At 43.4% G+C, this 11,886-nt stretch overlaps 3 protein-coding genes across 3 annotated transcripts; 2 read left to right on the top strand and 1 right to left on the bottom strand.

The window, feature by feature from the left end:
* Positions 1-977: 977 nt before the first annotated feature.
* On the top strand, positions 978-3,928 carry js (jiangshi; the record flags this gene model as incomplete). The annotated part of the gene is made up of 4 exons (XM_065224134.1): positions 978-1,088; positions 1,156-1,306; positions 1,377-1,501; positions 1,565-3,928. Coding segments are annotated over 4 exons (2,241 nt in total), but the record flags the coding sequence as incomplete, so codon positions are not given.
* A 15-nt stretch (positions 3,929-3,943) lies between these two features.
* LOC135703033 (uncharacterized) lies at positions 3,944-9,782 on the bottom strand. The gene is made up of 4 exons (XM_065224133.1): positions 6,719-9,782; positions 6,592-6,662; positions 4,186-5,472; positions 3,944-4,126 (listed from the first exon to the last, which is right to left on the bottom strand). The coding sequence occupies exons 1-4, from the start codon at positions 9,780-9,782 to the stop codon at positions 3,953-3,955; spliced, it is 4,596 nt and encodes a 1,531-aa protein (XP_065080205.1). The 3' UTR covers positions 3,944-3,952.
* A 327-nt stretch (positions 9,783-10,109) lies between these two features.
* LOC135703031 (uncharacterized) lies at positions 10,110-10,628 on the top strand. The gene has a single exon (XM_065224131.1). It carries the CDS (start codon positions 10,132-10,134, stop codon positions 10,597-10,599), a length of 468 nt encoding a protein of 155 aa, XP_065080203.1. The 5' UTR covers positions 10,110-10,131; the 3' UTR covers positions 10,600-10,628.
* Positions 10,629-11,886: the final 1,258 nt, after the last annotated feature.

Here is an 11,886-nt window from a genome sequence, read left to right as displayed (position 1 = left end):
AGTTCAATTCCACCAAAATTAACGAAATTTTGGATCTCGGATCCATTTTTGATGCAGATTACGAATATGTATTGAGGTACGTAAATACCCCTAAATAACAAAATTTAAATGCAAAAAGTGACAATTGGTCATAGTGACGTCACTTTGTTGTCACATGTTGTAATTGGATGCATTGAAATATATAAGCGCTATAATTCATATGCTTTTATGCTGAATTGACAAAAAAAAAACACTTTCAATATTTGAACATTTAAGAGGAATTTTCAACAGAATACCATTTTAATAGAATTTTGGTTCACATTGTAAACAATGAAACCCTCTCATCGTTTGGAACAATTCATTGCAGAAAATTCTCAACAGGATGAGTGTTGATTCAATCCTACTTAGAAAAAAAAAATGCTTGCACCATGAATCAATGCAGCAAGGACGTTGGTATTAATCCAGGCATCAATCTCCATTAATCCATAGTTTATTATTCAGGATGGATTCCTTATCGTCACCCACAACAATGCTCCAGCACTCGTTGGCAATTAACGCAAAGATCCACTCATCATTGCCAGTCGTCATCATCCTACAGCATCACCTTTTAATGGAGACTATTTCTATTCAAGGGCATCGTCGCCGCAAGGTTTTTTAATTACTAACTGATGTGTGTTTAACAGTCTTTCTATTACCTCGTAAACTCGTACCAAGTCGTACAATGCAAGCAAAAAGCTCCTCCTCCACTCAGCTAGGATTGCTTTTTGCTTGTCATCTGATTTTTCCACACCAACTGTGTGGCGCTTAGTTGTTTTTTTTTTTGGTTTCACAGATTTACCTAACTTAATTTGCCTCTCAGCTTTACGGTCCAACCTGTTTTGCTAGCCGACGCAAAATCAGTTACAATCAATCATCGAGCTCTACTATGACGATGACTACCGTGGCGAAAGCGTATTAATTTGGATCTTTTGTTTTTTTTTTTCTCGATTGTTTTTCAGCCGAATTCTCAGGTGCTCAATGATGGATCGTTCAAATTTGCTGCCAAGACGAGTTTTTCCTGCACCGGCCGAGCGGCTGGATACTACGCGGACGTTGAAACCGGCTGTCAGGTGGGTTAAAAGGATGCTTCTGATTGTTTTGGAAATTGGATGTTAATACGATTGTTCTTCATGGCAGATTTACCACATGTGTGACGGCTTGGGACGCCAGTTCAGCTATGCTTGTCCCAATACGACACTGTTCCAACAGAGGATGCTAATCTGCGACCACTGGTACATGGTCAATTGCTCCAAGGCGGAAAGCAACTACGCAGTGAATTTGCTCATTGGTGACATCTTAATACGACGTTGTGCATTGTGCATTAAAGGCAAAGTACTAATTTTTGTTTATTTTTTTAGGACAACGAGATAAGCCGTTCGTACCGGAGGATGAGAACGAAATCAGGACACCGCGACCGGATCTACTGGACCGACCCTACTCGGCTGGATTCCACATGGATTCGCTAAAGTACAACTTCTTCAAGGTTTGTAATCGGTTGATGTTTCTGAAAAAAAAACTGGCTTTAATTGAACCAATCATGTTTTAGACAAATACTCCGGCACCCCAGAATGCCATCTCAGCTAACGGTAAGAATGCAGTTAAGACTCAAACCGTCAAGCCGAAACAAACGACGAGTGAAATCTTCGAAGAAAGTGCTAGTAATCACGGTTTGCCAATCCACTGGGGCACCCGATATGCCAAGGAAGATGACGAAAAGGAACGCAAGGATGCCAAACAGGAACTGGATACCCCGTTGAGCACTGTCATACCGTTGAGCACTGAAGAAGCCCAATTGCAAGGCAGTAAGTCCAATGGACGGCGCGATGTCAAGGATGACGAACGAAAGGACGAGAGTAGGAATACGGTGCGGGTCGTTGTAAATGAAAATCGAACGAACAAGGTTGTGGAATCGGCTAGCAACAACAATCAGGTCAACGTTAAGCCTCCGTCCATTCGGTATGAACCTCCCTTCACCCCAGAAGAGGATCTCAAACGAGGAAGCAACAGCAAGGAGTCATTGGGAGCAGGATTCAAGCCATTCGAATCTATCTTGAATTTTAACAAGAAAGGTAACCGAAAGGACTACGATTTCTCCAACTTCTTCGGGCGAAATGAAAGCATCAGAAATACGCCTCCAACGAAGGCACCGACTGTAGCCACCTCCACTACCACCACCATCGCCACTCCAAGGACGTTTCCGTCAAGCACTACGAGATATTTCAGCAGTTCTTCAACGACACCATCCCGACCAACGACTAGATTCACGACAACTCCCCGTCAACCCGGCTTTGTAACATCTCCAAGCACAACGAATAAACCAATCTCCATTATAGTGTCGGATCTTCAGCTACCGCAACTGAACCCAGCACAGTTTGCTCCAAGAACCGGAACAGCGTTTCGACCTGTGCAGACTACCACCACAACTCCAAGAACAACTTTCTCTACAACTTCGACCACCACGACTACAACGACAACTCAAAAACCAACTTCCTTCTCAGACCCAAGAATATCGAATCGTCCTCCTGCCACGATCCGATTCAATGCACCCGCAGCAACGGCCGGTCTATTCGAAAACCGATTTTCCTTCCAACGACCTGCAGTGACATCCAATGTTCCAGTCCCGTCCCGAGACATCCTTCCACCGTTCCAGAATGTCGCTGATTTCGACAAAATCAAGAACCGTTTTGTCAACCAACCAGTCTTCACACGTCAGCCCATCAGCAACGAACCATCTGCCGGACCCATCACATCCGGAATCGACAAGCTCACGAATGAACCCCAGATTCAAGTACGCAACGACAACATCCCACGTCCATTCAGCGTTCCTACCCCTGCCAACGATCTGCTGCCTCCGAAGAAAGAATACGTTTACTACGACGACTCCACCACCAAAGGCCCTCCAATCTACTACCAATGGAAGTGGTCCATTCCGTCCTTCGGCCTTGAACCCCCACTGGATGCCCCTCTGACCGACGAAGAAAAGCTTCTCACTCAGCTGAACCCAGCGTCCCATGATTCACCCGACTCGAACCGGGAACACAACCAGACAGCTCGTTCGATTTCATCTGAAACCGGAAATCCAGGCGAGAACCCCTTGGCTGGCAATACGATTCCCGAAGTCACCAAACCCAAGATCCAAGTACCGACGCACAACTATCTGGAGCTACGCAAGCAACTTGCTATTCCCGATTTCACCTTCCCCTTGGAAAGCGCAGGCACTTCCCAAAGCACCTACGAGCATGACGGAGCCGTCAACTCATTCCAGATCAAAATCCCGGCGTACGCCCGCAGTGATGACGCCAGCTCGGCTTGGTATGGTGAAAATGCCAAATGTCCCGAATGCCATCCAGCTTTCGTAAGGCCTGGAACCTGCGAACCATGCGTCAAAATTCGACGATAAACAGTTTTCCTTGAGTCCTGCCTTAACCTTAAATTCCTTGTTTCCCCTTCTTAATAGGATTGTTGTTGGTAAGCTAGCTAAGGTAAAAATCTCCCATGACCCAATTCCTAGTCCCCTTGTTCCTAGTGAATTTCCCTATTCCAGAGCAGATGCATTCAAGTATTTTAGGTAGATAAGATTTGACGCACTAACCCACGCCCTGCATCGGGAACACGAGAAGATCATTCCGCAGATCATGACCTCTTCCGGAGCTCTAATTTATTATTAACTCAATCCGCATCGGGAGCAACTCCCGGAAGTCTTCATCCGTGCTCATAAGTTAGCTTCATCTCTGTTACTCACTCTTACCTTTGACAGTAGGAATCAACACAACTCAGCTCAGCAACAGCTCCGAGGGAGAGATCATGACTATCTCCGGAATGATCTGTCCAGAGATTACGATGAATTGTACATACACCGCCGCCAAGAAAACCGAATTGAAGTAAAATAAATGTGTGTTGAAAATTTTAATTGTCGAATGGTTTGTTTTGTTCACTAAAGATGATAGAAGAAAATCCCTGGAGCCCATTGTACCAGTTCCCGAGCTGAAGCCTCTGGAGTGCAGTAGATAGCGATTCTATGTTGATTTCTCAGGTTGATATCTTCAATAAGGGCAGTTCTGCGTCGTCGTGAGTAGCAAACCGAGCGTGCTTCCCCGTCTACGTAGACCTGAAAACAATGATAACGCAATAAAAAATGTAGATGTTACAAACTTAGTGAAAATCAACCTTGTAGCCGCTGATTTGCTTGAGGAACTGCGGCGCAACTTCCCAGTGAACCATCAACTGGTTAGGACCAACCGGATGGCACGAATAGATTTCTGCAGGACAAATGAATTTCCGCCCGATTTCATCAGTCAAAGGGCATTGGTAACTCAGCATCAGATCGCAAATTTCATCTAACTCAAGGTTACTCTTCCTTGGTGGTATACTCTGCTCTTCAGTGATATACTTAGATGTTGTCGATCCTCGGGTTGAAGTAATCGATAATTTACGGCTCTGGTTCACTTCTTGCATTGATTTCAGGGTATTAGTCTGATTCAAGCTTGATATTCTTTCTCTTCCTTGTGAGATCGTAGAAGGTTGCAGCGTCTCGATAGACTCTGTTGGCACTACAAAACTCAGTACACGACTGTCTCGTTGATCGTTAGCAGTCACGGTAGAACCAATAGTTAATTTACATTTTTCATCCAGTTGGAGCTCATCTGTAACTGCTTTGCTTGGCCTTGCACGCTCCATTGTCAACGATGACCGGTCATCCAAACTATCTTTGCACGATACATTTTCTTCAATACTCGAAATTGGATCGCCTTGGTTTCCGTTAGCAGTCTGTCCCAGTACAGTTTCGCTTGATCTCGTTAGTGATAACTGCTTTTTTAAACTCGTTCTACTGGCTTCGGATTCCATTTCAACTTCATCTGCAATTTCTGCAAGATCGACAGTTGATCTTCGTTGAGACTGTTCAATAACTGCTTCTTCGAAGCTCAGCACTCGTCTATCTTGTCTGTCATCAATTTCGGTTGGATCAACAGTTGATCTACGATAGTCATCAAATCGAGGCTGTTCAATAACTTCTTCGCTTGATCTTTCAACGTCCGTAGTCAATGATAAGTGTTTTTCCAATGTGACAGCTTGAGTATCTTCATCGTGAGAACCCCGAATTGAATCAATCGTTGAGGGTTTCTCATCACTCTCAGGCACAACTTCGTCGGGACACTGCATTGCTGAGAAAAATTCTTTACGTACGTCACTGACATCAGACAGTTCCGATTGATTCCTTTCTTCCGTATCGGGAACAATCTCTACCGTTACCGATAGACGAGCTTCGATTTCTTCCAGGGTAAGCGCAGATGGCTCCACGATCGTAAGTAAAGATTTTGTTTGACTCGACTCAGTGCTTGCAGACTGGGACCTTTCAATGGCTGGTGGTGGACGGAGAATGGCACAGAGATTCTTTAGCTGTTGCTTTAAATCTCTTAGTTCATGCTCAATGCTATCGAGTCGGGTTGTTTCGTCCTGGAATTTAGTAATTACGATTAATTCATTGGGTGGTGAATCAGCTGGTTTCTTAAACATTACATGCAGCTTGAAGCTCTTTTGATCGGAGGGATTCGTGTTTATAAGAATGACTTCGATGATTTCTCAGATTTTATCATGCCTCAATTGTTATGATTAAATTTTTGAAAACCTACCCGTTACTTATACCCTTTGAAGAGTGAGAGCACCCTCTTAAGACGCGCCCTTTTGTCAGTCAAACCCGGATTCCTTAGCAACAATATCAAGCAATAGCGCCGGTAATGACCATGCATCAGAATCCTAGTATCAACTCCTTCAAACTAGAGAACAACTAATAGAAGATTTAGAATCATATAAATGAATACTAAGTAATTCGTTTTTTCCTTGTTTCAAGATCGTCCTCAGTGGATCAACCTTAGCCTTGTCACTATCAACAAGGCATAACAAGTAACAAGGACTCAGATGTGTTCCTTTGATTACTGTAACATCCTGTTCCCCTAGTTTGAAGTTATCATAACTAGGATTCTCTCAACGTACCACGAAAAGGACATCTACCCACGATACGGGGCGGCTTACAACGTATCTTTTGTGCCGAGTATGCAAAAAAAAAAAGGACTTCGGATGTTAATCTAAATAAAGGTACCATCAAGTTTTTCAGTGCCAGTTACTCTATTCTGAAGTTCATAAATCGAGTGTGGCATGACACAATACTAATTTTCTCTATCAAATTTGAATTTTTTGGCTCTCTGGAGACTGGTAGTATTTAAACCTGGTAAAACATGAACTCTACTTTGTCTACTTTGCTTGATGAAATAAATACAATGAACACATTATTGTGTTATCATGTGAAGCGTGATAGCTGATAGGCATCATGAAGATGATTAAGATTTAGTAAATATTCTGCGAGAATATTGATTACGATGCAAGTCAATGGAAAAATACAATGATGTACATGAAGATGAGATGCTCGCCGCTTGATTAGCCTAAGGTTAACGGAAGGCCTCCAATACCAAATCAAGATGCTCTAGCAGCGATAATCTAGGTATTTGTGTTCGTAGCATGTAGAAGTAACGGAAAGTAAGACTATATACCAAAAAGCCAAGCAGTTACGCTACTAACCTTCAAGTCTTCGTTGGTTTGAACAGTTTGGTTTCCCACTGCAGCAACGCATTTAGTCGACTCAGCTTCTTCTGGAAATATGAAACATCGTTAATTATGTTAATCGTTTCATTTCTATCATTCATACCTTCATCATCTCCCAAAGCCAGCTCCTCCTGGCAATCATCTTCAACCATCTCGACAATATAATCATCCGCCAAATTCCTGCTAGTATGAATAAAACTAGACTGTATTTCACGAATCTTCTCCGTCCCATCCATTGTCAACCTTTCCAAAATAACCTCCAAGGTTTCTCGCATCGGTTCCATCGATTCCTGGATGTAGTTCTGAATCAGATCAAAATACCTACTAAGATTCTCCTGCATCCGGAATTCATCCCCACTCGTCTGTATGGCAGCAGCAGCATCCCCCAGGTCACTTCCTACCTCCGCCATACAGGACTCGACCATCTCGGGAACCAAGTTACCCAAATCAAACTCGTCTGATTCATCCGACAGCCGACGAACTTCCTTCACGCATTCCACTTCCGATTCCAACTTCGAAGCATATCTCAAATCGATCATCCTTGCTTCGAAGAACAACCCCAAATTGTGCTTGTGATCGCGAACGTTTCCATTCAGTACTACGTACTGCTCACCTTCCTTGCGTTCTAGCTCCCCAGAAGCCGAATCCAGCCGCAAATGTATCGAATCGTTTGATTTGTCCGTCACCTTCAACTTCCCCGCCTCGTCAAGCAGCTGGGAGAACAGGTGCAGCATCCGGTTTTTGATTCCTGGCGATCCCTCGAGGAACTCCATTCGCGATCCCTTCCGATCTTGGTCCCACTTGTCAGGAACGTTCAACGACTTCTCCAAAAAGTGACGCAGCTCATCTATTGTGTTATTTAGCGTTTGACATTCTTCTTCGAGCTGCTGGGAGATATCCGATGGGGTTTCCTCGTTCGATTCCGCCGATTGGATCAGGTGGAACGAAACAGATGGTTTTCGAGTTAGGGACGAACTGGGTTCGGGTGTTGGTTCTAGGTCTGGTTCGGGTTCCGCCAAAAAAGCCTGCCGAGGTTCCTTGCCAAGAAAGGACTTCACTCGAAAGCTCCAACCGCCGATGATCTTGACTAAAGATAGAAAGAGGGTTTGGAACAAGGATATATAGGACACTTCACGACCTCCCGGGGGTTCTTCGACGCTCAGAAGGTTGTGGATATGCTGCACCACTTCGAGGGATGCACTGTCGGAGGGGAGCCGTTGCAGGTGCAGATGTTCGTCGGTGATATCAGTCGTTCCTGGGCAACTTGTTACCCTTAAGGGTGAGTGGAGTTCGATGCTTTCGGCTGGAATAGTTTTGAGAAGTTCTAAAAGCTCTTCAAGAGCGCTCGAGAGAGAAGCTTCGTAATGGATAAGGACGTTCAGGATGGCTTCACGGAGAGTGCGAATAATGGAATCATTGTCAAATTGAGTGTTTTCTTCACATATCAGCTCATCAAAGTAGGATTTTAATAGTTCTAGATAATCGAAGTCTTCTGGGCGAGTTTCTTTAATTTCGGCTTTAGGAATATCTTCCACGATCTCTCGAATCTGGTTAATAACTGAAAGTGGATCTTCTCTATCCGATGGATTCATCAACTGATGGACAACGAATGAAATTTTCTGCAGCACGTGTTTGTTGATAAATTCTTCCGGTAGATCAACGCGGGAACTATGAAACACCTGAACGATGATTGTAGCCAATGATCTTAGATCTACGTCATTCAACTCGTTGTTGGTGATAAACTGTTCGATCAATAGTCGAATGCTATTCAGCAAGTCTTTTGGATTGGCACTGGAGTGAACTTTGAACCAGTTTTTACTAGAAGTCTGAATCACAATCGACCCACCTGAGTAGTTCAGAACACCGATGACTTTATCATCACTCTGTCGTACGCTTATACCTGATGCATGACTTTCCAGGTCACCACTCTTCATTGACTCGTCCAAGTCAGTTTTGATCTGTTCTAATTTGGAGTCACGATCACCATCAGAGTGTGTTTGAATAAGCAGCTTCTCACTAGATTCTTGAACTAGGTTCCGATAGAGATTTTTCATTGATTGCACCATTTCAGCGTGGTCCTGCTCAAGTGGAAAATTTTGAACGGTCGTCTTCATCACCGCAGTAGATGCATTTGGAAAGCTTAAAACTCCTACAACGAAATCTCCCGATTTGTTGATCGTTATTTCCGGTTCTGTGTCGAATGTTTCCTCCATGATATCATCTTGACCTTGTAGGCATTCCTGAAGGAAGCTTCTCAATCGGTCTACGGAAATTTGTTCTTCATCTTCACTAACAGAAATGTTCTCAGTATTTTTTTCGTTTGATTTAGGAGCTTGTACTAAAATCACAGATTCGTCCTCTGTGCTAAAATATCCAACAAATGCTTCCGATGTTGTTTTCTCTGTGCCCTCTTTGGAGAACGTATGAACCACGATAGTGTCTTCCGGTTGAGAAAGAATCTCTCCCAAAGCACGCTGTAGCTTTACCAGAATTGATTCCCTGGTAGATCCTTGAACCTTTCTTAATACGTCCTCCGTTAACTCCATCATCTGCTTTGCCGTTTCTTTGTAACTTTCCTGGATCCTTCTCGATCCCTGCGAATCTTCCAAACTCGGGTACTTCAAAATTACCACACTATTTTGGCTGTTTAACATGTCATTGACTTCCATCATATCATCCATCAACTTGTTATGGCCGCCAACATTTTCCCTGGATAATTGCATCAAAACTGTACTCTCCGAATCGATCACAGCTCCCACGGCGTGTCCTTGAACTTTGCTCACCACCGAGATCGACTGCCTTTTTGATTCCCTCCAGTCACTGCTCGGTTCGATCACCGGAATCGAAAACACTGGTCTGCTGTCAACTTCTTCCAGGTTCATTTCCGATTCACTTTCCTGGGATGTTTCCGTTGCCATCGACAAACTCCATTCGGACTCACTGTCCACTGATTCTCCGTCGTACCGGAACGTTCCATCGAACAGAGCTGGATGCAGTGGCGGGGCGTTGATGATGTTTGTGATAAGCTCTGAAGTTTTTTCTGAACTGGATCCGGTTCCGATGCAATGGGTTACAACTTGCACGAGCCCGTCTTCATTCACATCGATCATCAGGTGATTCCCATTGGAAGAGCGTTCCGGGGGTTGCGTTCGAGTATTGCGTTTCATTTGGAAGACTTGAAATTTTGATATCTTGAATTTGTAAATCATTAATTATAAGATTCATTATTGTTCAACAATCAGTTTACCTATAAGAAATTTAGAAGACTAGAATTTTAAGTGACAAGAACATTAATTTGTAAATTTTATTGCAGTCAAGGCTAAATTGATGTTCTCAAATTACATTTCCAATCAGTCTCAGTCGAGTAAGCACTGAGTTTCCTTCTAAATTGTCAATCCCAGAAAAGAAAAATCAAGATTGAAAATTCAAGTGTCCAAATCTTTCACGATTAAAAGTATTCTCTTCTCCAACTTAATTTAATAGATACCTAATCTACAACAATCTCTTCAATTAGAAATGAACCAGCTATACATGGAAAACGACACAAGTTCAACCAGCTCGAACGCACTGGAACTGGTTTTGGACGTATACGATGATGGTACAATCCAGGTAGCTTCCTCCACCGACGATCGATTATCGATTGGAACCTTCAATTCCACTGCCAAAAGCATTTCGCACGTCCGTAGCGAGCCATCCGTCGAGCGGATTTTCGAATGCGAAGAAATAAAGAGCCAATCCCGACAACGAGAAGCGAACATCTTGGAGGTGGACTCCAGTGATGATGAATCGGTCGGGGAACCAGAATTGGTTGAACTGTGTCCCTGTCGGTATGAGGAGTGCCCCCGGGATTGTTACGGGAACCGATCGCGAGGGGAGGAGTTAGTGATGTTGGAAGCAAATGTGCTGGTCAAGATTCCGATGAAACGCAGAAATCTGGAGCGGCTTTTGCAAATTGCTACATGCTGTCAGGAGAAGATTCGATAAGGATCGTTTAAATACTTTCTGGTGAATTAATTGAATATTACACGGACATATACCGAAAACTTTAAACGCAGTTAAAGTTTCCTTCAACCAGAACCTTAATTTATCTGAAAGAAGAATCCACAATCCAAATTATAGAGGCATCAGAGGCCCGCATAGCACTGAGCCAACGAATGATCATGTTCATGCTGTGGCACTCTCATGGTGGTAAGCTCCAATTGGTATTATCCTCGGATTAAATCCCGATCAAGAATGTCCAGCTGATTTGATGTTGACACCAGAATTAATTCACACGACTCTAAGCGAACACTTTGCAGATCATCTAAACAGGGACGGAATGAAAAGTTAATCTGAGTTGGAGCTTACCACCATCACAGTTGATTCTCATCGAGTAGAGCTTTCTACTTATAGCGAAGCATAACCAGAGGCGTATGGTACTGTTGAAAGAAACTTTGAGGGACAGAGTACTGTTGAACTTGCTGCACATGACGGTAGCTACATGGACGACATGGATGGATTTGAGTTCACTCATTCGAGAAAACGTGACTCAAGCTGCGGGCAATGTTTACTATGCCTCTATGCCTCAGGTCGCTCTACTGCTCGTTTGTGCGATCCTTATTGGAGACAAGTTTAGTTGTTTGGTGCCCTTTCCATGCTAGCTGGATCACTAGAATTGTACCGTTCAACGCAAGTTTGTGAGATATGCTCAGAATAAGAGCCGTGATTACCGTACAGATCAAATGGGAATCACTTCACCGTGACGACAAGTGACAACTTTTCACCGTGAAGTGACATCCTTAATAAGCCCCTATTGGTCAGTTGAATTTTTCAATATACAAATAAACAAATAAGTGTGAGGTAACTCGCCATCAGTGTTGAGAAAATATCAAAAAATCAAATCTCATCAACGCCCATGATCACGCTTGATTTTCGTAGACAAAAATCAACAAGCAAACAACTGTGGTTGATTTTGCAATCTGTGACATCGCAGCTCGGAATATCAAGCTAACAAAAATCACCAACTGCAAATCTCACCAAACTGTGGTGAGATTGAGTTTAATGATTTTTGCTTTACACCCGAATGCAACCGAGTGCAACCGAAACTTCCATAACGGCTTGCAGCAGTCCCTTCGCGTCTGCCATCGGTGAAGATTAAAAAGAGATAGCAAACTATGCTTTCTTTTTCTAAGGAAACGATGTGCAATGGAATCATTTTTGTGTCGAGTCAGCTCTCAGCTTGATTTTTGCACGTTGTGAATAGTCTAGCAATATCAAATTAGCTTGTAAAAT

Source organism: Ochlerotatus camptorhynchus, unplaced genomic scaffold (assembly GCF_037179485.1).
Source record: "Ochlerotatus camptorhynchus isolate MF236.1 unplaced genomic scaffold, CSIRO-AGI_Acam_v1.1 ptg000206l, whole genome shotgun sequence".
NCBI classification, from domain to species: Eukaryota; Metazoa; Arthropoda; class Insecta; order Diptera; family Culicidae; genus Ochlerotatus; species Ochlerotatus camptorhynchus.
This window is presented reverse-complemented; position numbering and strand designations above follow the sequence as displayed.

Bases quoted from the DNA above. Each gene is read 5' to 3' on its own strand.
- LOC135703033 (XM_065224133.1), bottom strand. From the start codon at position 9,782: ATGAAACGCAATACTCGAACGCAACCCCCGGAACGCTCTTCCAATGGG. The intron at 6,663-6,718 runs GTATGAATGATA...TCATATTTCCAG, and splicing joins GGCTTTGGGAGATGATGAAG to AAGAAGCTGAGTCGACTAAA. The intron at 5,473-6,591 runs GTTAGTAGCGTA...ACTAAATTCCAG, and splicing joins AAACCAACGAAGACTTGAAG to GACGAAACAACCCGACTCGA.
- LOC135703031 (XM_065224131.1), top strand. From the start codon at position 10,132: ATGAACCAGCTATACATGGAAAACGACACAAGTTCAACCAGCTCGAAC.